Source organism: Erythrolamprus reginae, chromosome 2 (genome assembly GCF_031021105.1).
Source record: "Erythrolamprus reginae isolate rEryReg1 chromosome 2, rEryReg1.hap1, whole genome shotgun sequence".
Classification (NCBI taxonomy): Eukaryota; Metazoa; Chordata; class Lepidosauria; order Squamata; family Dipsadidae; genus Erythrolamprus; species Erythrolamprus reginae.
In genome coordinates, this window is record NC_091951.1 from 88792217 (window position 1) to 88817262 (window position 25046).

The 25046-nt window shown below is 39.6% G+C and overlaps 1 protein-coding gene across 1 annotated transcript in view; it reads right to left on the bottom strand.

The window, feature by feature from the left end:
• PRKCD (protein kinase C delta) overlaps positions 1 to 25046 on the bottom strand; it is an 80969-nt gene that overhangs the window by 23050 nt on the left and 32873 nt on the right. Inside the window, exons 2-10 of the mRNA XM_070738635.1 lie at positions 21259 to 21394; positions 12529 to 12728; positions 11012 to 11072; positions 4861 to 5017; positions 4529 to 4560; positions 4061 to 4146; positions 2351 to 2480; positions 1933 to 2033; positions 183 to 276 (exon numbers count right to left, since the gene is read on the bottom strand). Coding sequence (XP_070594736.1) covers positions 183 to 276; positions 1933 to 2033; positions 2351 to 2480; positions 4061 to 4146; positions 4529 to 4560; positions 4861 to 5017; positions 11012 to 11072; positions 12529 to 12728; positions 21259 to 21373 — 976 coding nt within the window. The 5' untranslated portion in view covers positions 21374 to 21394. The remainder of the gene's footprint in view (positions 1 to 182; positions 277 to 1932; positions 2034 to 2350; positions 2481 to 4060; positions 4147 to 4528; positions 4561 to 4860; positions 5018 to 11011; positions 11073 to 12528; positions 12729 to 21258; positions 21395 to 25046) is intronic.

The window sequence follows — 25046 nt, forward strand, 5'->3', positions numbered from 1 at the left end:
GTAACATATAAATCTGAGGCCAGGACTAGTGGAATTGTATCCTCAGAAGATGTCAATTATTTATCAAGTTAAATTAAAACCAATACTGGAATTTCACAGAATACATGCCTGAGCAGATTGATGGAAAAATAATATCTACAAGAAGGAGCTTTTCAGAATGAAAAGAAACAATTTCTTTTTACCTGTCATATCTACACGTAAACCTTTAGGCTTCTTGTCAAAATCCTGATAAATTCCACTTTCTACTGCTCCTGAATCAGATTTTCTGGTAGATTTCTGGAAAGAAATATATATACTCTAATTATTTTAGTATCAACATATATGATTATTTTTTCATATAGCTATGGCTAAATATTTAAATAAGTATCAGTACTGACATTAGCAAGGTAAGGGAAGTTTTCCCTTTCTTTTCAAATGTGGATTCCTTATTTTTCACAAATAATAATGGAGGGTTTTAAAAGCTACTGCATTTATTTACATAGCTAACAAATACCACCAGTTTCTTCATGATAACACTTGTGAAGGCACAGGAGTATTTTTATGATAAATAAAAAATATCCTGTTCATATAAGCCGTACTTGCATGTAGAGGTTTTTTTTAATACTGTAGTAAATGAGTGAATAAGGATGCTCATATTACATTATACAAACAGTTATTTGCAGATTTCAGAATAGATTCATAGTACAGTGTGTAAGGTGGGCAATTTTTAAAATTCATTACTACCAAAGCCTCAACTGACCTATATACATTTCATATAGTCTTTACAGATGATCCTCAATTTAAGTCCACATTTGGGATCGGAATTTTGGTCCTAAGTTGTGTTATAAATCAAGGCACCCACAGTACCAAATCAATTTTTTAACCATTTTTACAGCATTTTAAAATCCAAATTATGTTATTGTTAAATGAGTCATGTAGTAGCTGAGTAAAATCATTCTCCTGAATGGTGGAAACAAATGTCTCAAATTGCATTCACTTAATTATGAGATAACACAAGTGATTATAAATGCAAATTGGTTGCCAAGCACCGCATATGCAGTCATGTGACTTCAGGGATTCTCTCAACATTTTACAATGGGCAGAAGTACTTAGGTAGTTGTAATTTTCAAACACTTGTTAAACAAGTTTTTAGTCAAGGGCTACTTAAACTAAAATTCTTAATTTTGTTTTTTCTCCCTCTGTTCCTCATTTTCAATTATTCAGAGCCTATATTTCAATGCCTAAGACATCAGATTTATTCAAGTAATTTTATATCCTTTTACTGCTACTTTCAGGTTATTAAAAATTCCCATTTGAACATAAAGTAACTGCATAACATGTGATATTAGGACTTGCAAAGGGAAGATCAGTTGGCTCCACCTACACAGACATGAAATTAGCAACATGTTTTTAAATTTAAGTGAGATTAATATGAGTTTTGTACTAAGTTTACTTAGAGAGCAGACTTGTGATACTATATTTTCAATCCTCAAGTAATAATTTAAAGATATTAGAATAACTTCAGTTCTTATATGAGTCTTTGGTTTTACTTTTATGTTTCAGGGGACTAATTCAAATCATAGTTTGCTGATGTGGATAAAATAGCAAACTGGGATTTGATGAAAACATGAAATGTTCTTTGAGCTCAGCTGGATAGGGGGTAAAGGACAAAGGATTAGAATAAAGCATCATTTCATTCTTTTTCCTTATCATGATTATTATTTATCAAGTTATAATTTAGAATAGAAAACAAATGAAGAGCAAAGTCTTATCACAATTCTGCAATGTATCTAAAATGGGAAGATTTTTTTAAAAAAATCATCATAATTATTATTACAAGCAAAGCATTAAGGTTAACATGTAATAAACATTTCTAATATAGCATTATCATTTGGAATTCAAAATCAGATTTATTTATAGATTTAACTGTACATGTGAGGGAACAATGCATACCTGACTAACTTGAGTTAAAGCTTCTGCCAATAATTTCTGATTGATTCCACATAGATTTGCCACTTTCCTTTGACATTTATGGTGCACATTCATTCCACACTCTAAAAAAGGAGGTCATTATTGATAAAAGTAATAAAGAACTTATAAACATACAATTTTTCTCATTCTCCTTTCCGTATAAAAATAAACAAAATTAAACTTGCTAAATCACCCCCACACCCCACAAAAGGTTTTGGTTTTGAGAATATTGGTACATTTTCAGTTGTAAATACTGCTGCAAGTTGTCTAGTCTAATAAAATCTTATATACTTCATATTCCAGAAAATGCATTTATTAATCTGATTTGTATCCTGGTTTTCACATATCTTTTTGTTGCTTTCTATTTTAAACCTTTAATATTCGAAAATAAAGACAGTACCTTCACATTTTAATCCTTGTTTTACTAGTCCCCAGAGAAGGCTACCGCAATGGTCACAGAAAGTAGGGCTCATATAATTATAAACTTTGAACCGGTGAGGCATATCAATATGAAAGCGTTCCTTCTGAAACTGCAGATACATTTATATTAGAACAAAAGTTAAACAACCATCCTATTCCTTCTATGATAACCAAGTTTCCAAAGCCAAATCTAGTTAAACAGTTATGTAACTGCTGAAAAACAGATGTATTTATCAGTCAGTTATCTAGAAATCTCTTATTTATTTGAAAAAAAAAATACTTTGCAGCTTACACAGGCAATACATTGATCAAACATTTTGTTATTGTCCTGTCCACTATACTATGCTAACATTTTTCCCCAGTGTTAAACTTCTATGTGCTTAAATCCTTCTGAAATCAAAAGAAAATTTCAGTAATTTATTCCAATGAGCTTTTAGAATTGAGCTTCTTTGGAAATATGGGGCATCAATTTAGCATCCTAAACATCACAACTTCATATATTTTCAGAGGGAAAGTGTGGGGAAAGAGACAATAATGTTGGCAAAAGAGCAATACATCTGATCAATTCCACATAATTTTTAAAAATTGAAGCAAATTGAAACAGAAACAAAATTTGGCAATTCTGAATGTAAAATATGCAAATCCCTTTTAAATAATTAATTTCAAGCATGTTCTATCCACTTGTTGCTAAAGATTGCCTAGACTTCAGTTTGCACTAAAAGATTATTACAAGACCTAAATCCCAGCAGTCACATGAACATTCTTGAGAATGTGATGCTACCTGAATTCATGTTTATACTAGCAGAATCTTTCATGCATTTTCTTATTTTTGTGCAAGGTGACTTTTTAAAAAAAAAATCCAGATCTTTTATTAACACTTTAATATATTTTGGTGCTCTATGATTCCCACCAAATTGGGTTTTATTCTTATTTTGCATTATTAAATTGTTTAGAAGTACTTTAAAATTCTTTTTATTATGTCATATTAATAAATAAGTACTCTCAGAAATTTAGTTTAGACAATTGCATTAATTATTTTGCTCACATTTTTGCCTATTTCAAACAGAGCCAAAATGAGTGATTTGCCAATCCCTTGCCATGTGCATTTTCCAGTGTTCTTTCTCCATTCAAGGAGCTATCATTGATCAATCCATCCACCCACATAAAGCTGATTTTAAGAAAACTGCACATTTTTATACAATATAATTTAGGGTATGACTGAACCATGCAATGAGGTCTTCATCTAAATTAATGGTCAGAGATAATCCATTTTAAAAAGATTTTTTTTGAAGAGTTATGTGTCTAGGTCACAGAGACCAGCCAGTGTTTACAAAACAGAATTCATGCAAGCTCTGCGAACAGAATGCACAGTTTCCTGGAATTTCTTTGAGGACTTTTGTATAATCTTTTATGAGCTCTGCTGCATATCCAGTATGTGAAAAAATTCAAAAGTGTCATTGTACATGGTTAGGTTTTTGAACTAAGGATTTCCTCTAAAAGATGTGAAAAATATCTACTGTACATTGTTTTGTCTCTGCTCTACATAGGTCCTTTCTTTTTCTTTTTAATAACTTAGCTTGTTAAACAAAAGACTGCTACAAACAAATTAAACATGTTTAAATTTCTCTTAAGAGTATATTTTTGTCATAGAATAAAAATTACTTAATATGTAAGATACTGTATTACTTACCATTGTATCTCTACTGTTTGCTGCAGTTCCAGTACATCTCCCAATGATTTTATCAATGCACTTTTTGTGAATAGCAGCATTACATTCTTCAAAATAACAGTAACAAAAGATGCAAAAAGTTAAATTTCATCTTTTGAGGGGGAAAAATCAAAGGAATTTAACTTCACAAATTATAATCAATTGACGCTTCAATTGCTATGTCATAAAGCAGCAAATTATATTACTTTGTTGTCCTTGGTGGTAATAATATTTTTATTATTATTACACAATTTTATCCCGTGCAATAAACTTATTTTTCAAATAGTTTAACCTTTTATAGTTTGCTTCAGTAAACTATTGTGAATTTTTTTTCTCTTTGGTTTCTAAAATATCAGTACCTATTAGCTAGTATTTCTTTTGAGCAAAACTGAAATTAGTGATTGAAATTATTCACTGACCCCAAAATAAAAACAGATGCAGAAAACTTACGTCTACATTTGTATCCTTGCTTATTTAGCCCCCTATAAAAGAAACAGAGAGAAAAGAAAAGTGAATCGAAGAAAATCTTCACATCTGAGTAGCAGACTAGTCAGGACCATGTTTACAAAGCTTATTTCTTTATAATTCATATTTGTATACATTCTCCTCTAGAGGAGCAACAGATTTCTTTGGAATTGACATGCCTTCACTATGCTGATAAAAAACCACTATTTCACAACTATCCTGGATCAGGACAACAATCTCAAACAAGAAAGTTCAGTTCAGAAGAAAATGGTAAACATTGAAATGAATGGTAAAAAAGGCAGTGTTATTTTTCTTACCAAACAAAATCTTTGCAGACAGAGCAAAATGTAGGTTGTCCAAAAAAAGTGGCAATGAATTCATGATTTTTAATATAGTGGATCTTTGCTTGTTTGATTGCTCCTCTTCTATTTATAGTTACTGTTCCTTCATCTTCTCTTATTGATTGCAAAGAATCTTCAAGTAAAGAAATAAAAGATACGGTAAGTGAAATTATGGTCTTCATTTTATTGTATGCTCTTAATTTTCACCAACCCCTTGTTTAATTAACAGATTGGTATAATAAACCTATATGTTATATAAACATCAAAGAAAATCCTATGTGTTTCTTCTTTCATCAGGAAGTGAGTTTTCTCAAACACCGTTTTATCAACCAAAGTTTTATGTTGCCATCAAAATTCATGCCTGCTTTAAAATATACCGTTAGTCAATAAATACAGCCTTAAAAGGAATGCTGGAGAAAAAAACACCGCACCTTACTATTTCTGACCAATAAGGCTTAATGGCATATGGAATACTGAGAGTGAGCATGCAGTTACAGTATTTAATATAGGCTTATTTGCTTAATGTCGTATAGATATAACAGCATGCCCAGTAATCATCCCCCTCCCTCCTCCTCTATCATGAAGAGCCATGGTGATACAGTGGTTAGAATGCAGTACTGCAGGCTAACTACTATTCACTCCAGGAATTTGATTCTGAATGGTTCAAAGTTGACTCAGTCTTCCATTCTTCTGAAGTAAAAAAATGAGAACCCAGATTGTATTCTGACTCTGTAAACTGGTTAGAAAGGGCTGTAAAACACTATGAGGTGGCATATAAGTCTAAGTGCTATTGCTAAATGCTATTGCTATTATCACCATCATCATCTATCCACCCATTCATTCATTTCAATTTTTGTCTCACTTAAAATAAAAAAATGTGTGGCTCCTTTTTGGTCGTATGTTGAGGTCTACCTGTAATTTATTGCAAGAGATCTTACAGAGTGTGTGAGATCGTGTGAAATTATAGTTAGGTTTCAAAACAGGAGAACCATCTTTTTTCTAAATTCTGTATTCTCCCAACAAAAGTGTTACTTTCTTTTGTTTGTATAAAATATAATGTTGGAATCAGCTTGATTAGTCTTACACTAAAAAGAGCAGTACCACTTCAAAACTATTGTTGTATATGTGCATTACTTATCTTTAGTGCTCACTGCCTTTCAAAGTGAATGGAACAGCTGCATTTTCTGGGTCTTGAATTCTGAAGCAATGAAACAGCATGCTAAGCAGCTTATTTGCAGTGTGGAAAATTATTCCAGTAGCTCCGATTGCAACCCAAAGAAATACATTTGGAATTGAATCTAGTCAATACCGTATGTTTAAAACAACGAGGGGAGCCAAACTCCTACACTATAATAATCAAGATGATACAAAATGTGTTCCACTCTTATTTTTTGGGAAAAAACACAAGTATAATGTATATAAGGATAGATTTCAAACTGAATTAGATAAATTCTATAAAAAGGCTTTAAAATCATTGCCTATTGTCACGATCCCAGTCTTGTTCTTGATTTTTGATCACAGCATATCAGTGCTATGGAAGATTTAGGAAAGAAAAATATACCAGAAATCATCTTTGGGTGACTGGTCTTATTTATTTGTTATTTAAATTACTAAATTTAAATAACAAATTCAAAAGTAATCTACTAAATTGGTCTGAATTAATCTGACCTATTTGCTATTAAAATTATTACAAAGTAATCTACTAAAACAAGAGGAATAAAGAAAAAAAATTAAAAGTCTGCTCATTTGTCTTTGAACTACACTTACATAAGATTCCTAATTTGATCAGGTCCTCCCACAATGGTTTTAAAATAGAAAGGAAATGATGTTCCTTATACTTTACAAGTAATTAATATGGTATTAGTCATATGAGACACATTCCATCCAAGACATAACATACAATATAGCATGTTTATGAGCTGAATAAGGGGACATAAACTGGGTGCTTCTAGGAAAGCTATTACTGCAGTTCCAAATCACCTTGAGATGTTCTCTATTAGTATGCTAACTATGTAATGTATTTTGTTATATTCTGTCTCCTTCCTCAAGCCAATTATTGTGATAAGAGAAGCAAGGGCAAATGTTCCTCCCAAGCACTTAGCTGGAATTCATAAGATCCCAACACTGCACCACAAAGACTTTCATGAACTTAAAAATAGTGAAGCAATATCAGAAACTTTGTGTCTGCTTTCAACAAAGTCATGGTCACCGAGAGGGAGGACTTAGCATGGCAAATAAGTGATTGAAGATGAATCTTGAGGCACTCAGGAACATCCTCTTTTTAAACAGAGAAGAGCAAGCACAAAGAATGCATTTTTGCTCTGCTTTAGAACATCAGCATTTTTAATCAAAGTTGTATAATAGACTGAAGTGAACAATTACATATTTTAATAAAAGAACTTGCAAAGGAGACCCTGGACTGTTTCAATGGGCTCCAAAATCATGCTCAGAAAGTGTCAAAACAGAAATGAAAAGTGATTTCCAGTACATTATTATTATTATTTTTATATGAAAAACTAATTCTACAGCAGGGATAGGTTCAACAGGGTATAAGAATTTTTCATATGCCAGATTTTTCATATGGAACTGATAAAATATAAAATGAAAAAAGAAGAATTTATAATATTATAAAAATTTAATGTATACAATATGAGGGTCGCCTAGAAAGTAATACACCATATTTTTTTCTCTCAGCCTACAGTAATGGTACAAATGCAAAACTAATTATTTCTTGTGTGTAAGTTTCATTGTGTTCAATAAATAATTGTTGAAGAAAAAAAATGTGGCGCATTACTTTCTGGGTGAGCCTCGTAACGTGCATCACTTACAAATGCAATTTCGAAACACTGCTGCAGCTACGCTATCTGTCTGAAGAAATGCAAAATTTACACTCGCACTTCTGACAATTCAAATACAGTGGAACCTCGACATACGAGCAGCTCTACTTACGAGCTACTCGAGATAAGAGCTGGGAGGGGAGCGACATTTTTGTTCGCCTCCCGAGCTCACATTCGGGATACGAGCGCCAAGGAGCTGTCTCCTGAAGCCGAACACTAACTTCCGCTTTCGGCTTCAGGAGACAGCTCCTTGGCGCTCGTATCCCGCGTGTTTTAAAAGGTTGCAGCTGGCCTGGGGGGCTCGGGAGGGGTGCTGGCAAGCCCCCCAAGCCGGCTGCAACCTTTTAAAACACGCGCGCCGCTTCGCAGCTCTCTGCTGAATCCGGAACGCTAACTTCCGCGTTCGGATTCAGCAGACAGCTGCGAAGCAGCGCGCGTATTTTAAAACATGGCAGCCGGCCTGGGGGGCTCGGGGGGAAGCCCCCAAGCCCCCCAGGCCGGCTGTGACGTTTTTAAAACACGCGCGCTGCTTCGCAGCTCTCTGCTGAATCCGGAACGCTAACTTCCGCGTTCGGATTCAGCAGACAGCTGCGAAGCAGCGCGCGTGTTTTAAAATGTGGCAGCCGGCCTGGGGGGCTCGGGGGGAAGCCCCCGAGCCCCCCAGGCCGGCTGTGACGTTTTAAAACACGCGCGCTGCTTCGCAGCTCTCTGCTGAATCCGGAACGCTAACTTCCGTGTTCGGATTCAGCAGACAGCTGCGAAGCAGCGCGCGTGTTTTAAAACGTGGCAGCCGGCCTGGGGGGCTGTGACGTTTTAAAACACGCGCGCCGCTTCGCAGCTCTCTGCTGAATCCGGAACGCGGAAGTTAGCGTTCCGGATTCAGCAGAGAGCTGCGAAGCAGCGCGCGTGTTTTAAAACGTCACAGCCGGCCTGGGGGGCTCGGGGGCTTCCCCCCGAGCCCCCCAGGCCGGCTGCCACGTTTTAAAACACGCGCGCTGCTTCGCAGCTGTCTGCTGAATCCGAACGCGGAAGTTAGCGTTCCGGATTCAGCAGAGAGCTGCGAAGCAGCGTGCGTGTTTTAAAACGTCACAGCCGACCTGGGGGGCTCGGGGGCTTCCCCCCGAGCCCCCCAGGCCGGCTACCACGTTTTAAAACACGCGCGCTGCTTCGCAGCTCTCTGCTGAATCCGAACGCGGAAGTTAGCGTTCTGGATTCAGCACAGAGCTGCGAAGCAGCGCGCGTGTTTTAAAAAGTCACAGCCGGCCTGGGGGGCTCGGGGGCTTCCCCCCGAGCCCCCCAGGCCGGCTGCCACATTTTAAAACACGCGCGCTGCTTCGCAGCTGTCTCTGAACGCTAACTTCCGCGTTCGGCGGCAGCGGGTTTTGTTGTTGTTGCACGGATTAATTGACTTTACATTGTTTCCTATGGGAAACAATGTTTCGTCATACGAGCATTCCGACTTACGAGCCTCCTTCCGGAACCAATTAGTCTCGTAAGTCGGGGTTCTACTGTAATGTATATCTAAAGTTTCGCATTCATACCATTACTGTAGGCTGAGAAAAAAAATGTGATGCATTACTTTTTGGGCAACCCTCTCTAAGGAAGAACTCTTGTGGAATGGCAAATATATAAAGTGATATAATCCCCCTGCTTCTGTTTGGCATTTTCTTTGGTATGTGTATCCTAAAGGTTCTCAGATCACGCTAAGCTTAGTTTGATTTTCGATACCTAAAAATATCTTCTTAGCATAAATACATTATAAAAGAGGTTTTTAATCAGCTATTGAAATATCCCATTATAAAAAGCTAGCAAATGGTTATTTCTGACTAGATGATGATGATTATGAAGGACAATGATTATGGAGCTATACAATGCCTAAATCAGCAGAGCCTACATTGAATTCTAGTTTCTCTACATGTCATTTGGCATAGTGGAAGATTTGCAAGCAGGTGGAGCAGATATACCTGTGGAGAAACAGTTACTGAGCCAACTGAGGAAATTTACAATACTGTATTAACTATTCAATAAAATCCTTTTGAGCTTTTCACTGGGGATTGAGTCTGGTTTTCCATGCCCCCCACCAAAACATATTGGCTCTTAATCAACATATCATCTCCATTTCCAGTATATCCTTAGCAAAATCCATGGTGCAGATAAGATCACCCATCCATTCTCTTTAAAGACATAAAAACCTGAATGCTTTGGAATTCTGCCAAGTCTCTGCAAATAAAAGTATTGTTACGTGCTATGAGTTCAGATAAAAGGGCATCCAGGGATCTGGATCAGGGTTAGGTTTTAACTTACCTTACTGTTGATTCGCTTCTTCACAGGCTGCAGGGCTGAACATGCATTACATGCTTCATGGCTACACTGGCGTGTGCTTGCACAGTGCCAAAAATTCACCCAAAAAATTATCCAAAAATAAAATCCAAAAACAAGATGACGGCACATGTACAGTGCAGGAAACCTGGCTTATGCACATGTGCAAAAGAAAAAAACCAGGGAATTTTTTTTTTTAAAGATTCACAGCGTACATGGACTGTGACATCACCAGTGGGTTTGCTACTAGTTCTATAGAACCAGTGTGAACTGGGAGGAACCCACCTCTGATCTGGATCTTTAAAGGCAAGATTAAGTGTTGACTTAAGGGGTTATAGCTAGAGTTGGGGCTAGAGAGGTTATGGTTCCCTAGTCTTGGAGTTGCTATCCATTAGATGTAACTGTGTCCTTGACAGGATGGGTATAATTTTTTGTCTAGAGATCCAGTAGCCCAATATCCTGAACTCTCACATTACAAACATCACTGCTGTAGATTATTTCTCATGCGGATCTGAAACTTGTGATTAATTGACTTTTCCTCATTTGAGGGGTTCTTACTATGAGTGTGGGGTTTTTTTCATTTTGTTTACTTTTTGCTACACACTGATTGTTACATTTTGTTACACCCAAAAGAGTACAAGTATATAGTAAATGCAAACACAACAGCAGGGTTAAAGGAATACTCATCTATTGTGTTGAAATGGTAAACAATCTCAAACTCCACATCAGCTAATATGGTCTGCAGTGGTGCCTCCTAAACTATTCTTCTTACCAGTGCACCCACTTCAGTTAATCCCTGTGATTTAGCTGAGATTCAGTCTGCTCAAGGTGTTTAGACTGACCCTTAACAACTACTCACTAAACATTCTTTTCAAAATAAGCATGAAAATATCCATTCAGATTTGGACTTTGACATTATATTTCAAAATAATTTTTACTACCGGTATATTTGGAAGGCTTAGATTTCTTACCTCCATCTTCTAGAAAATATTGGACAGCCATGAGTACTTTTCCTTGAGGTTGTAAATCAAGCTAAAAAAAGGAAGAAACATCTGAATTACTTTCCAGTTTTAGTAAAACTCTATAATAATCTTTCTACTATTAAAAATGTCCCAAGTGATTACCTAAAGCAGCGTTTCTCAACCTGAGCAACTTTAAAACGTGTGGACTTCAACATCAACAATTCTGAGAGGTGAAGCCTAACTTAAAGTTCTTGAGGGTTGAAAACACCTGCCCTAGAGCATTACATCATAGGAAAAGCTGCTTTTCTCAGCTCCTCCCTCCCTCCCTTACTTTCTGGAGGCTTGTTCTCAAGGATTTCCTATTAATTAGGGACTGATGAATAATCAGGAGCTCATGTAAGAGCCGGGGTGGCGCAGTGGTTAGAGTGCAGCACTGGCTACTTCAGCTAACTGCTAGCTGTAGTTCAGCAGTTCAAATCTCACCACTGGCTCATGGTTGATTTAGCCTTTCATCCCTCCGAGGTGGGTAAGATGAGGACCGAGACTGCTTAGAGAGGGCTGTAAAAGCACTATGAAGCTATATATAAGTCTAAATGCTATTGCTATTGCTATATAACTGTAGAAATGTATAGACCATCTCTGAACAAAGAGATGTCCCCCCCACAGGTTCTGAGACCAAGCTAGTCTTAGTTTGAACACATAGAGTTTGCTCCTAAAGCAAAGATGCACTTCAGGTTTGCCTGTGGTTCCTGAATGCCTTAAATGTAATCCCTACAACCCAATTATAATCTTTCCAATTTCTCCTTCGCAAAGGATTTTCCTTTCTCTTTTAGTGATAGTTGGCAAAAAAATAGCAGTGCTCTGAGCTAAAAATAGTGCAGAATGTTCTTTCTTCTGAATAACATCTTTAATTTCTATGGGTCCAGGAGCATTCTACAATAGGGGAAAGGATGGTGCTTTTAAGCCTATTGACAACGTCTGATTAAAATATGAAGCACTTCCTGTCAGCTATGTACTCAGGGAAATAGATAAATGAAAAACACATATAAAGTGCTTCTTTAAAAAGAAATAAAAAAATAAGAAAGAAAGAAAGAAAGAAAGAAAGAAAGAAAGAAAGAAAGAAATTGAAAGACTGATTTTCTGGGTTTTTTGGTCATAAGAAGCAAAGAAGTTTGAAATTATTTGTTTATATTAAACAGATGATAGTAAACATTAAGGGGAGTTCTCTAGGCGTACAGTTATACCCCTGACATGTCTGCCATTTTTTAGAAACACTCCAAATGTTGTGGAAATGTATTCCACAAAATGTTCTCCATGCCTCAGTAACACAAGGTCCAAGGACGAAATTACCTACAGAAGATCACGCCACAAAGAAAGCACTACATCTAGTTGTTTCCGAAGGCTGTACAAGGCTAAATAAGTACGTTTACTGGAAGCAAGATGTCTTTCTTATGTCATACTTTTGAACCCTAGTGGCCCAAGGTAAATAATGACAAAAATAATTGATCTCATAAATGAATACCCACCCAAAATTCTGCTTTTCCATTGCCCTTTTTACACTTTTCAGCTAAAACTGATACGCCTACGGTCACTTCAGAGAATGGCTCTTCTGGGGCCTTCATGAGAACAATCTGAATCACGCGTCCTTCATAGATGTGGGCATCAAAGGAAGTTTTCCAATCGGGATACATAGTGGGCTTCTTCTGAATTAAAGTTTTTCCTCTCTCTTTAATACACAAAAAGATTTGGTTGACATGTTGACAAGAAAAGTTCATCACATATTGAAACAATATATGGTCAATTTATTAATTAAGGAAAGGAAAACATGTTTTAATAACTTTAAGAAATTATACATCTTACAGTCAATACCTATTCATACTTATTTTGTATTGGTACCTTCATTGTTGCCAAGTCAGGAATTGAAGAAGTAAGAAGTGGTAAGTCAAAGAAATGAAGGCATTAGAAAACAAAATGATATATAACTAAATCTACCTTACAAGAAGCCATTAACTATCACTTTTAATAGCTTTCTGTCCTTCCAAACCATCCTTCCACTAAATCCACACATTGTTTCATATGCTGTCTTTGTTCTTTAAACTTCTGACACCTCTCTTTAGAGGATCATTTCAATTCCAATCACAATTTTGTCATCCTTTCCTTTTCTCTCAACCCATTCATTCTCCGTCAGACATTCATTTGCAACTGGATTTTTATTTATTTATGTCCATGCACCTTCAGTGCACAGTATTTCTCTTGTACTGTATTCCCTTTTGTATTCATTCACTAATTAGTTTAAGACCCAAATATATATATACACACGGTGACACCAAAGGATTCTGAAGGATTTGTAAGACCTAATTGATGAAGGTGGGACTTCTTGTCTTTTAAAAACATGTTCCTACAATCTGTGTTCCATTCCTTTTTCCAAATGTTTTTCAAGATTCACTAGGTTTTCATTGAATGTCCCCCTTACGTCTTTATGGTATAATTTTGGCTACATGCAAGAATAGTGTGACTTGAATTAGTTACTTGGTTGAAAGCTTCTTTGCAAAAACAACCCCCTCCCCAAACAAAAAATAATCTTATTTAATGTCTGAATCACTCCTGTGTGTAATTCTCTTTCTTAGGCATGCCTGTTTCTTTATTTCTATGTTTGCTCAGATTTCCATGACAACATTGGAAAACAATTCCTTTTATTCTTTGCCGACTCTGGTCCAAAAACAAGGTACAAAATAATGAGCCAGACTAGTAGGAAAATACCATGGGCAATATGTAACATGTTAGATGAAAAATCCTATTTTGTTTTCCCTTTTCCATCTATGATTTTAAATGAAGACATTTTACATTGTTTTGTTGCTGCTTTTTACTATGTTTATCATGAACTGTTTTAAGATCGAATTGAATAAGTGTCATTGATATGGAAGAAATAACATTAATCAAAATTATTAAATAAATAAATAGTCCTTCATAAATTAATAAATCCTGGAATATTCCATGTACAATCTTGCATTTTCTCACTGCATTGGGACAGTTTAAGATGTACTGATTTGGCACAGCATGAAATCAGTTGCTTCTAAATTAAAAAGGAATCACTGAACTCCAAATGTACTTTATATTTCTGGAAGAAGGCCTCAAGTATATTATTTCCCACTTTAGGGTTTAAGATCTATCTATCTATCTATCTATCTATCTATCTATCTATCTATCTATCTATCTATCTATCTATCTCTTAATTAATTAAGATTTGATTTGATTTGATTTTTATTCCGCCCTTCTCCTTAGACTCAGGGTGGCTTACAACTTGTTAGCAATAGCATTTTTTAACAGAGCCAGTATATTGCCCCCACAATCCGGGTCCTCATTTTACCCACCTAGGAAGGATGGAAGGCTGAGTCAACCTTGATCCGGTGATGAGATTTGAACCACTTACCTACATATCTACAGTCAGGTTTGGTGGCCCGCTGTACAGCACTCTACTTGCTCTGCCACCCTGGCTCTATAATAATAATAACCACAACTGCATCCCCTCTAAACATCTGAGGAATTATTTTATTATATCTGAACACAAGCACAATAAAGCATCAACTATTAATGACTCAAGTACTGTATTAATGCATAAAGAATTTAAAATACTGAATATACTGACATACACTATAGATGTATCATGATCCTAAATTCATAAAATATTCAAAATTTCAAATGTATCAATTCTGTTGAATAGCTTATGCATGCAGTGTTTCAAAATGCATAATATATTCTTGAACTACACTCTTAAATTATAATTTTATAGTGCTTCTTCCATTTCAGAACAAATACAGAAATCTTCAGTTTGTTATTGATATGATGGAACTAATGACACATATGTGTATGTGTTCTCTCTCTGTCTCTGTCTCTCTCTCTCTCTGTATTCCTTTTTCTCTTTTATTTTATCTTAGCAGCATTCAAGTTAGCTTGAAGTCACAGGAAGAGAGAAGTGAGAAGAGACATGTCCTGTTAAGTATTTTTCATTCTAAACCAAAACCAAATAAGCCAAATTATGCCTTCATATAGTGTGTGAACCTGTTATTTGCTTCCCTGACTTCTAGAGAAAATTTTGATGGGAGACAAAAAAATTTTTTTTTTCAAGCTGTTTCAGCAAATCATTGCAAAAAGCAACATACTTTTCTCACCTACATTAAAATTACACAAGTTATAAAGCAATTTAATAGCAGTTTGGTTTCCCTTTCAATTTAATGATTAATGAAAATAAATGGCAAGCATGAAATAGATTTGTTTTCTCTAATTCTCTGGGCTTTTAAGAGGAAGGTTGATGGATAAAACATGATAGCGATATTGGTGATAAAAAGAAATTAGATTACCTTTGCTAATAATACACTGATGGCTAAGTTATGAGTTAACCCTTGTTACTTCCCAGAGTCACTTGGCCAATGGACCAAACGAACGAACGAACAAACAAACAAACAAATAAACAGATAGGCATATACACGCACACACACCAATTGGTTCTTTGGGGGGATAGATGAGTGGGTGCTATAACAATCCTATGTACATAAAATAGGCGTTGATTGCTTACCTGAACGCCTCTTCTCGTACGGTGAGCGGGTACAGCAGTCACATGGGTTGCTCATGTCCAATCCGGTGGAACTGAGCCTAGTGTTAAAAAAGCTTGCTGGATCCGCCCCTTCCCCAGAATTCGCGAATCCATAGACTAGGCTCAGCTGTGAAGCTCTGTAGTGTTCAACTCTCATTGTTAGAGGAAGAAAGGTTATAGGAAGGTAAAGAAGACACATACAAGGGCGGGAAGTGACTGCTGTACCCGCTCACCGTACGAGAAGAGGCGTTCAGGTAAGCAATCAACGCCTATTCTCCGTACTGAAGGAGCGGGTCCAGCAGTCACATGGGACATACCCAATAGATGGTCCCTAGGGTGGGATTAGATTGCTATCGTGTGAGATAACGGATTGGAGTACCCTTCTGCCGAAGGCAGCGTCCGCTGAAGCGTAAGAGTCAATCTTGTAGTGCCTGATGAAGGAATTTGGCGAGGCCCAAGTGGCTGCTTTGCAGACCTCCTCCAACGGGGCTTGAGTCGCCCAAGCGGCCGAGGTGGCTGCGCTCCTGGTGGAATGCGCTGTGATGTTCCTTGGAACTGAGAGGGAGGCCGACTCTTAGGCCTTAGATATAGTCCCTCTGATCCAACGGCCTATTACTGTTGAAGACACTTTGGCACCCATGACTCTGGGGTGATAGGCTATAAAAAGTGCTTCTGACCTCCGAAAGGGTCCTGTGCGTTGGATATAGATTCTCAGCGCTCTAATGAGATCCAGGGTGTGCCATCTAATTGCCAAGGGATGGTCTCGTTGGAGGCAGAAGGAAGGTAGGACAATATCCTGAGTTCTGTGGAACATGGAACTGACCTTGGGTAAGAAGGTGGGGTCCAGTCGCAAGACAACCTTGTCCTGATGAAATTGACAAAGGTCCTGCCTGATTGAGAGGGCAGCCAGCTCCGAAATGCGTCGGGCAGAGGTAATAGCCACCAGGAATGCTACTTTAAAGGATAGGTACCTGAGGGACGCCGATTTTAGGGGTTCGTATGGTGCCTGCGTGAGGGAATGGAGAACCCGTGGCAAATCCCAGGAAGGATACCTGTGGACCTTGGAAGGTCTGAGGTTGGCTATGCCCTTGAGGAATTCCTGAACTTCTGGAAAGGAGCGGAGAGGCTGTCTGCGGGGCCCCGCCTGATTTGATGGAACAGGTCTTGATGGAGGTTCCACTCTCCTGGGTCTATCGTTGCTCGAGATAGCCAATCCGCCTGGACGTTGAGGCTCCCCGAGATGTGGTCGGCTAGGAGCGACCGAAGATGTTTTTCCGCCCAAAGGCCTAACTTGAGGGCCTCCCTCATGAGGGCCTTGGATCTCGTGCCCCCCTGTCTGCAGATATGGCTTTTTGTGGCAATGTTGTCGGTGAGAATGAGAACGTGCCGGTTGGGAATGCGAGGAGAGAAATGCTTCAGAGCCAAGGAAACGGCTCTTAACTCTAGCCAATTGATTGGCTTGGAAGCTTCCTCCGGGGACCACGTGCCCTGGGCTATCATCCCCTGGGCGTGGGCGCCCCATCCCGATAGACTGGCATCTGTGGTGATGACAAATTGATCCGGGCACCTGAACGGGGATCCTTTGTCCATGGCCGGAGACTTCCACCACTTGAAGGATCTGCGAACAATTGGTGGGATGACAATGCGACGACTTGAGTTGCTGTGCCCCGATCTCTGAAAGGGTAATAGGAGCCACTGTAGTTCCCTAGCATGAAGGCGAGCCCAGGGAATGATGCCTATGCATGACACCATCTTCCCCAAAAGGGAAGACAGGGTTACTATGGATACTGAAGGTTGTGATAAAATGCAAGAAATTAACTCCCCTATACTGAATTTTCTCTCAGGAGAGAGAAAGACCTGGGAGGATTCTGAATTAATAATGGATCCCAGGTGTAAGATGGATGTGGAAGGTTGGAGATGACTTTTGTCAAAGTTGATGGAAAATCCATGGTCCTGAAGAACTGACATGGTGACAGAAAGGTCTGTTTTCACTTTCTCTAGGGAGTTCCCATGAATCAAAATATCATCAAGATAACATAAAATGTGAATGGGAGACGCCCGGATATAGGCCGCCAGGGACCCCAAGAGCTTTGTAAAGACCCGAGGGGCCGAGGAAAGGCCAAATGGCATCGCCCTATACTGGAAATGCCTGCCCTGAAAGGAGAAACGTAAAAATTTTCTGTGGCATTTGGCTATAGGGATATGGAGGTAGGCCTCGGTGAGGTCTAAAGAGACCATGAAATCTCCCGGGTGGATGGCGGCCAAAATGGATGATAAGGAGTGCATCTTAAACTTCCTATATTTGATGAATAGGTTCAGCTTCTTTAAATCCAAAATAGCTCTCCAACCTCCGGAGGATTTTGGAACCATAAATAGGATGGAATAAAAACCTAGACCCTTCTGACCGGGGGGAACCGGTTGAATGGCTCTGATGGACAATAAGTGGGAAATGGCCTCCTCCATACGGTTACAATCTGAGGAGGACCTGGGAGAAGGGCAGGAAATAAAACGTTTCGGGGGGGGGAGAGGTAAATTCTAAAAGAAGGCCTGTTTGAACAGTGTCAATGACCCAGGGGTCCTTGGAGGTGAGACGCCAATTAGAGGCGAAATGGGCTAGGCGACCACCTATGGGAATCGAGGAAACATTACCATCTAGGTTTTTTTGAAGCCCTGTTAGAGGACGCTCCCCTTTGGAAGCGAAAACCTCTGCCCCTGGAGTTCCTACCTTGGGAACGAAAGCGGGGGGAATACTGACCTGGAGATCTCTGATAGGAAGCCGCTTGATCTTGCTGACGCCCCGGGCGACGAAAGGACTGCATTTTGGTAGCCTTTTTGGTGGTTGGGCCCAATACTTTCTTCTTGTCCGTGGTTTCCGTGAGGAGTGGATCCAGAAGATCCCCGAAAAGCAGGTCGCGCTTTAAGGGTCCCAGAGATAACTGCCACTTCTGACGTACTCCTGCTTGCCAAGGGCGAAGCCATAGGAGTCTTCTTGCCGTTGTAGAAGCTGCAATAGACTTAGCAGAAAATCTAGTAGATTGTAAAGTGGCATCAGCCACGTACTGAGCAGCTGCAAAGACCTTGTTGAAGTCTTGTTGACCTCTCAAGTCATCGGGAGGAATATGCTGTTGAAGTTGGCGAAGCCACAGAAGCATGGCTCTGGAGAAAAAGGAAGCCGCTGCAGAACTTTTAATGGCCCAGGAATCTGCGGTGAATCCTCTTTTGAGCATCTGTTCAATCCGCTTGTCCTCTGGGCGGAGAACCTCCTCTGCTTCGCCTGGCACGGCAGCCGCCGAGTGAAGGATCTTGATAGGTTCATCCGGTTTAGGAAAAGATAGGAGCTCCTCATAGGAAGAGGAAAGTTTGTACAACTTTTTGTCCTTGGTTGTGGGATTAAGCCCAGAGGCTGGGAAATCCCACTGCTTAAGTAAGGCATCTTTAAACAATTTAGGCATAGGAATTACCTCGTTATCCTCCTGTTCCTCTGTGAAGTAAGGTAAATTCTCCTCCGGGGGATCAGTGGATGTGGAGGCCTGTTTCTCCTGGGCCGCCAATCCCGTAGAAATTCTAGCTTTGAGGAGGAGAGATTTGAACAATTGAGAGGGAATTTTTATTTGGGATTCCTCATCATCTGAGAGACCTTGAAAGGGATCCTCATCCTCTTCCATATCCTCGTATTCGTCCTGAGAGGAATCTGATTCATCCTGAATAGGAGCTCTAACCATTGGGGAAGAACCCAAGGGGCGGGAGGAACGAGGAGGTGGAGGAGGTAAGGAGGGCACATTGATGGTAGAGAGTTTAGCATCAATGGCCTTGGATAACACAGAAAAAATAGATTGGAATTCAGGAGGTAAATTAGAAATATCAGCAGGAATGGCAGAAGAATCCCTGAAGGCCTGGGAGGATCCTGGCTGGGGGGAATCTTCAATAATATCTGGTTCCTCTGGACCTACTCCCCATAGGTTAGGTTGGGGTCTGTCTAGGTTTGGCTCATCCAGAGATAACACAGTGACCCCAGAAGAAGGCAGATTAGAAGCCTCTGGGGGGTCATGACTACTGAGTACTTGGGCCTGTACTTTCAAACGCTTTGCTGATTTGTCATGGATTTTTTGTAGGGCTAGGTCCCTTCTCTTCTCAGCCCTGGTGACTTTGGTCGAGGGGCGGGCCCCTGAAGAAGAGGAGGTCGAGGCCTGGGGGATACTGGTAATCTCATCGCCTGTAGGCCTGGCCTCTCTGGGACCTTGAGTGGTGCCTCTCTTGGGAAAAGTAGCCATAGTCTGACAATTAACAGAAGACAAGGCTGAGCCAAATAACTGAATAATTAGGGAGAAGAATTTCAAAGACTTCCCAAGAGGAATGGATCCTGCTCCGAGGCCTCGGAGCTGCTGAGACTTGAGGGCAATCTGGGCAAACCCAGAGTTCGTGTCCCCAAATACAGCGTGGCCAGCCTCCCTAAACTTTAATTAAAGTAACCAAGGCACTCTGGTTGGAGGCTTAGCCGGTGGAGAATTAAGCCTGAGCGTCCCAAAGCCCACTCCGGGATCCAAGCGGTGGACTGAGGCCTACGCGGCTGGCAGAAGGCCAACACGAGAGGCCTAAATTTAAAAAGGGCGCGAAGGCCTTCGCGCCGAAAAATCGCTCCGTAATAGACTTCTTAAAGGGGAAGCGATCGACTAAGTCCAGGAGACTAGAAACAAGCGTCTCACTCCGCAGGAGGTATTTCTTAAGCCCTTTAACAATAATACTATAATAAATCAATGAAGCAATACTTGCACCAAGACCTCCAGGCCAAAGGATTAAAGGAATCCACAAGCGGCAGCGGGGATCGTAAACGGCAAAACAGCCGGGGGAAAACGAAACCGCAACTTCTCCCAAGGAAAAAAGCCGAGCCACAAACGGCTGGCGCTATTAGTGCAAGTAAACAAATAAGGGTAAACAATTCTTACTACTTTTGAAGAAAAGATCGAAGGGAAGGTGTTAGAATGTTGAACGAGCTATCACAATACAACCGCAGGATATGCGAACTGAGCGAATTCTGGGGAAGGGGCGGATCCAGCAAGCTTTTTTAACACTAGGCTCAGTTCCACCGGATTGGACATGAGCAACCCATGTGACTGCTGGACCCGCTCCTTCAGTACGGAGAAAATAAAATAATATTAACTTGTTTTACTTCCTTCAGATAGGAATATTTTGGGTGAAAGGTAAATTGGGTTCATTAGTTCAAATCATACAAAATTATTATCATTGTTCTAAATAACAGTGAAAATGGCATTTTTTTAAAACTCTGAAGGAAATGGGTGGTTTCTAAATTTTTCAAATAAATGAATAAAACAGCTTAAACAAGCAAACAAACCAGCTTCTGATTTAAAGCAACAGTACAAGGCCCAACCCATACCCCTAACCTAAATAACCTGCTAAAAGAAATCAAATCCTTATATTAGGATTATTCATACAAGCCCAATTAATAAAATAAATAAATAAATAAATAAATAAGGAGTGTCTTACTTGTTCTGACTCACCAGCTATATTTGAAATTTAAATTAATATTTTCCAATGAATTCAGAGGCAGTTACCTCTAAGTAAACGTGTAAAGGATTGAACTGCAGTTTTCTCAAACTATTTGAGAAGAAATCCACTTAAAAACACAGTCAAAATCATTTTATTTTACCTGTAGTCAAAGCCTCTTTCATTTTTATTGCGCAGAAAGGCTGTAATTGCTCTCCCTGATTCTGGACTTGTCCTAGCTCAAAAGAGTTGAATGATAGTCGTAAAAAGGGTGCCATAATTCACAGCTCAGTAGTCACCTATAGAAGAAAGACCAGATAATGGTGTTAAGGCAAAAATTATAATGAGTAAAAATAAAATAAGCATAAATAAATTCTGTTTCAAATCTGCTGACAAATTTCAACTTCTATTATTAGATCTGTCTGTTTTCTCTCATAAGCATTCACATTGTTAAATCACCAAACTTCATCTGAATGGGATACAATGGGGTACAAGAAGCAATCCAGTTTACAACCTATAACTACAAAAAATAACTGCTTTTCAAAAGACTGAGTAGATAAATCTGAATAAATAAATTTACAATTACTACAGATTTAGTTAATAAAAATATTATCTATCTATCTATCTATCTATCTATCTATCTATCTATCTATCTATCTATCTATCTATCTATCTATCTATCTATCTACCTACTTACTTACCTACCTATCTATTTGATTTTTATGCCGCCCAACTATCTATCTATATTGTATGTCAAAACAGTGAAAGTCACAAGAGTTCCTAAAAATAGTGTATGTATTAAAAAAAGAAATATACTTGACTTATTAAAAAAGGAATAATTTGAATGTTTATTATTAGCGACCCACTTAATTATAATTCTTTAAATTAGGTATATCAGTGGTACTCTGCAGTTTCCTCATCCCTCCTGCCTAAAACAAATAAGAAATTAGTCATTCCAATGTCGTCCTCCTTTTTATTTTATAAGTAGGCAGCTTTAAAATCCAATAAATAAACAAACAGGTGTGTATGAAAAGAGTCAAACTGACAGATTTCTGTAATCAAAGCCCTGCCTAGAGGTTTTAGTTGCATGTTCACACCTACTATCCTTGACACATCCTGAAATGTTTCTGTGCATGAAATTATGTAACTTCTCATGCAGAAACACTTGTAAGACATGTATACTAGCAAGTCAAATATTTCATTTGATATATGTAGCAAACAAGGAGACATCTGAATTTAACGTGTTCCTGTTTCAAAGCAATTTCATTCCATGTCTTTTTTTAAAATGCAGAGTACTAAGCCCTTCTCTTTCCTGTGCAGCATATAGAAACATAGAAACATAGAAGTCTGACGGCAGAAAAAGACCTCAGGGTCCCTCTAGTCTGCCCTTATACTATTTTCTGTATTTTATCTTAGGATGGATATACAGTGGTCCCCCGAGTTTCGCGATCTCGATCATTGCGAAACGCTATATCGCGATTTTTCAACCCGGAAGTAAAAACACCATCTGCGCATGCACACCCTTTTTTCTATGGCCACGCATGCGTAGATGGCGCCGGGCAGATCAGCTGCTGGGCGGCTTCCCTGGGTCTTCCCCCTCTTGCTGGCGGGAGGGCGAGCGGCGGGCATCAGCGAGGAGTTTGCGTGGGCGGCGGGGAAACCCCAGCGCCGCTTCCCAGCTGAGTCCTGAAGCCAAACGCGGAAGTTCGCTTCAGGACTCAGCTGGGAAGCGGCGCGAGCGAACGGCGTGGGCGGGCGAAGGGCGCGCGCGCGGGCAGGCAGGCGGCGGACAAGCGGCGGGCGGACAAGCGGCGGGCGCGGCAGCAGCGAGGAGTTTGCGTGGGCGGTGGGGAAACCCCAATCTTCGGCTCCTCGCTGCTGCGGCGGAAGTAAAAACACCATCTGCGCATGCGCAGATGGTGTTTTTACTTCCGCACCGCTACTTCGCGAAAAACCGATCATCGCGAGGGGTCCTGGAACGGAACCCTCGCGATAATCGGGGGACCACTGTATATTTATCCCAGGCATGTTTAAATTCAGTTAGTGTGGATTTATCTACCACGTCTGCTGGAAGTTTGTTCCAAGGATCTACTACTCTTTCAGTAAAATAATATTTTCTCATGTTGCTTTTGATCTTTCCCCCAACTAACTTCAGATTGTGTCCCCTTGTTCTTGTGTTCACTTTCCTATTAAAAACACTTCCCTCCTGGACCTTATTTAACCCTTTAATATATTTAAATGTTTCGACCACGTCCCCCCTTTTCCTTCTGTCCTCCAGACTATACAGATTGAGTTCATTAAGTCTTTCCTGATACGTTTTATGCTTAAGACCTTCCACCATTCTTGTAGCCCGTCTTTGGACCCGTTCAATTTTGTCAATATCTTTTTGTAGATGAGATCTCCAGAACTGAACACAGTATTCCAAATGTGGTCTCACCAGCATTCTATATAGCGGGATCATAATCTCCCTCTTCCTGTTTGTTATACCTCTAGTTATGCAGCCAAGCATCCTACATATACAATAGCTTCAGTTGCTTGTATTTGTTCCCTCCCTTGCTTTCTCAGTGATACCCATCTGTGTAAAATAAAATATAGACTGAAAATATGAGGATTAAAGCCAGTATCTCTTCTGCTTTAGAATTATGTAGCACAAGCATAGTTTCATCACTTAATTAAATTAAAATATGAATTCAGAATTATAATTCCTATTCTATTCATTGTCCCATGATTCTTCAACTCCTTCTGTTAACATATTCTGGAGTACTTCCGGAATACTTCAATCCATACCTAAATATTGTTATAAATTTTAGTCATACTACAAAAAAAGATATTTAAACTTTGGAAAAGGTTTAGAGAAGAGCAACTAAGATGACCAAAGGTCTGGAGACTAAAATATATGAATAAAGGCTGGAGGATTTGATTTGGCTAGTCTAAAGAAAAGAAGAATTAAGGATGACATGATAGCAGTATTCCAGTACTTGAGGGGCTGCCACAAAGAATAGGAGGTCAAATTATTCTCCAAAGCACTGGAGGGCAGGAAAAGAAGCAATGGTTGGAAACTAATCAAAGGAGAGAAGCAACCTAGAATTAAGGAGAAACTTCCTAACACAATGAGGACAATTAGCCAGTGGAACAGCTTACTTTCAGAAATTGTGGGTGCTCCATCACTGGATGTTTTTAAGGAGAGTCTAGAAAGTCACTTATCTGAAATATCATAGGTCAGTGATGGAGAACCTTTTTTCCCTTGGGTGCCAAAGGGAACTATGGCACAGGCACAAGTGCCCACACCCATAATTCAATGCCTGGGAAGGGCAAAAATAGTCTCCCCTGTACTCCCAGAAGACCTCTGGAGGCTGAAAACAGCCTGTTTCATAACTTCTGGTGGCTTTTGAATGCTCATTTTTTGCCCTCCCCAGGCTCCAGAGATTTCCCTGAGCCTGGGGAGGGCAAAATCGCCCTCCCCATCTCCCCAGAGGCCCTCCAGAAGCTGAAAACACCCTCCCAGAGCCTCCGTGCAAGCCAAAAATCAGCTGGCCGGCGCACATATGCACGTTTGAGCTGAGTGAGGACAAAGGCCCACTTGCCAGCCGATATGGCTCTGCATGTCACCTGTGGCACCCGTGTCATAGGTTCGCCATCATTGGCATAGGTTCTCCCGCTTGAGCAGGGGGATGGACTAGAAGGCCTCCAAGCAGTGGTGGGTCGCTCCTGGTTTGGTCTGACTCCGCCCACCTGCTTGGGATGCTTCTGCGCATGCGGGTTTTAGAACCCACTACTGCCTCCAAGGTCCCTTCCAGCTTCTTCTATTCTATTCATTCATTTGCAAGTTTTCTTTTTAAATCATGCAATTGTTCCATATGCCATAATTGAGGAGATCAGAAGAAAATGTTCATCTAGCTCAGATTTTTTAATTTATACTTGCTAGTCAGTAGATGTCACTATCTCATACTA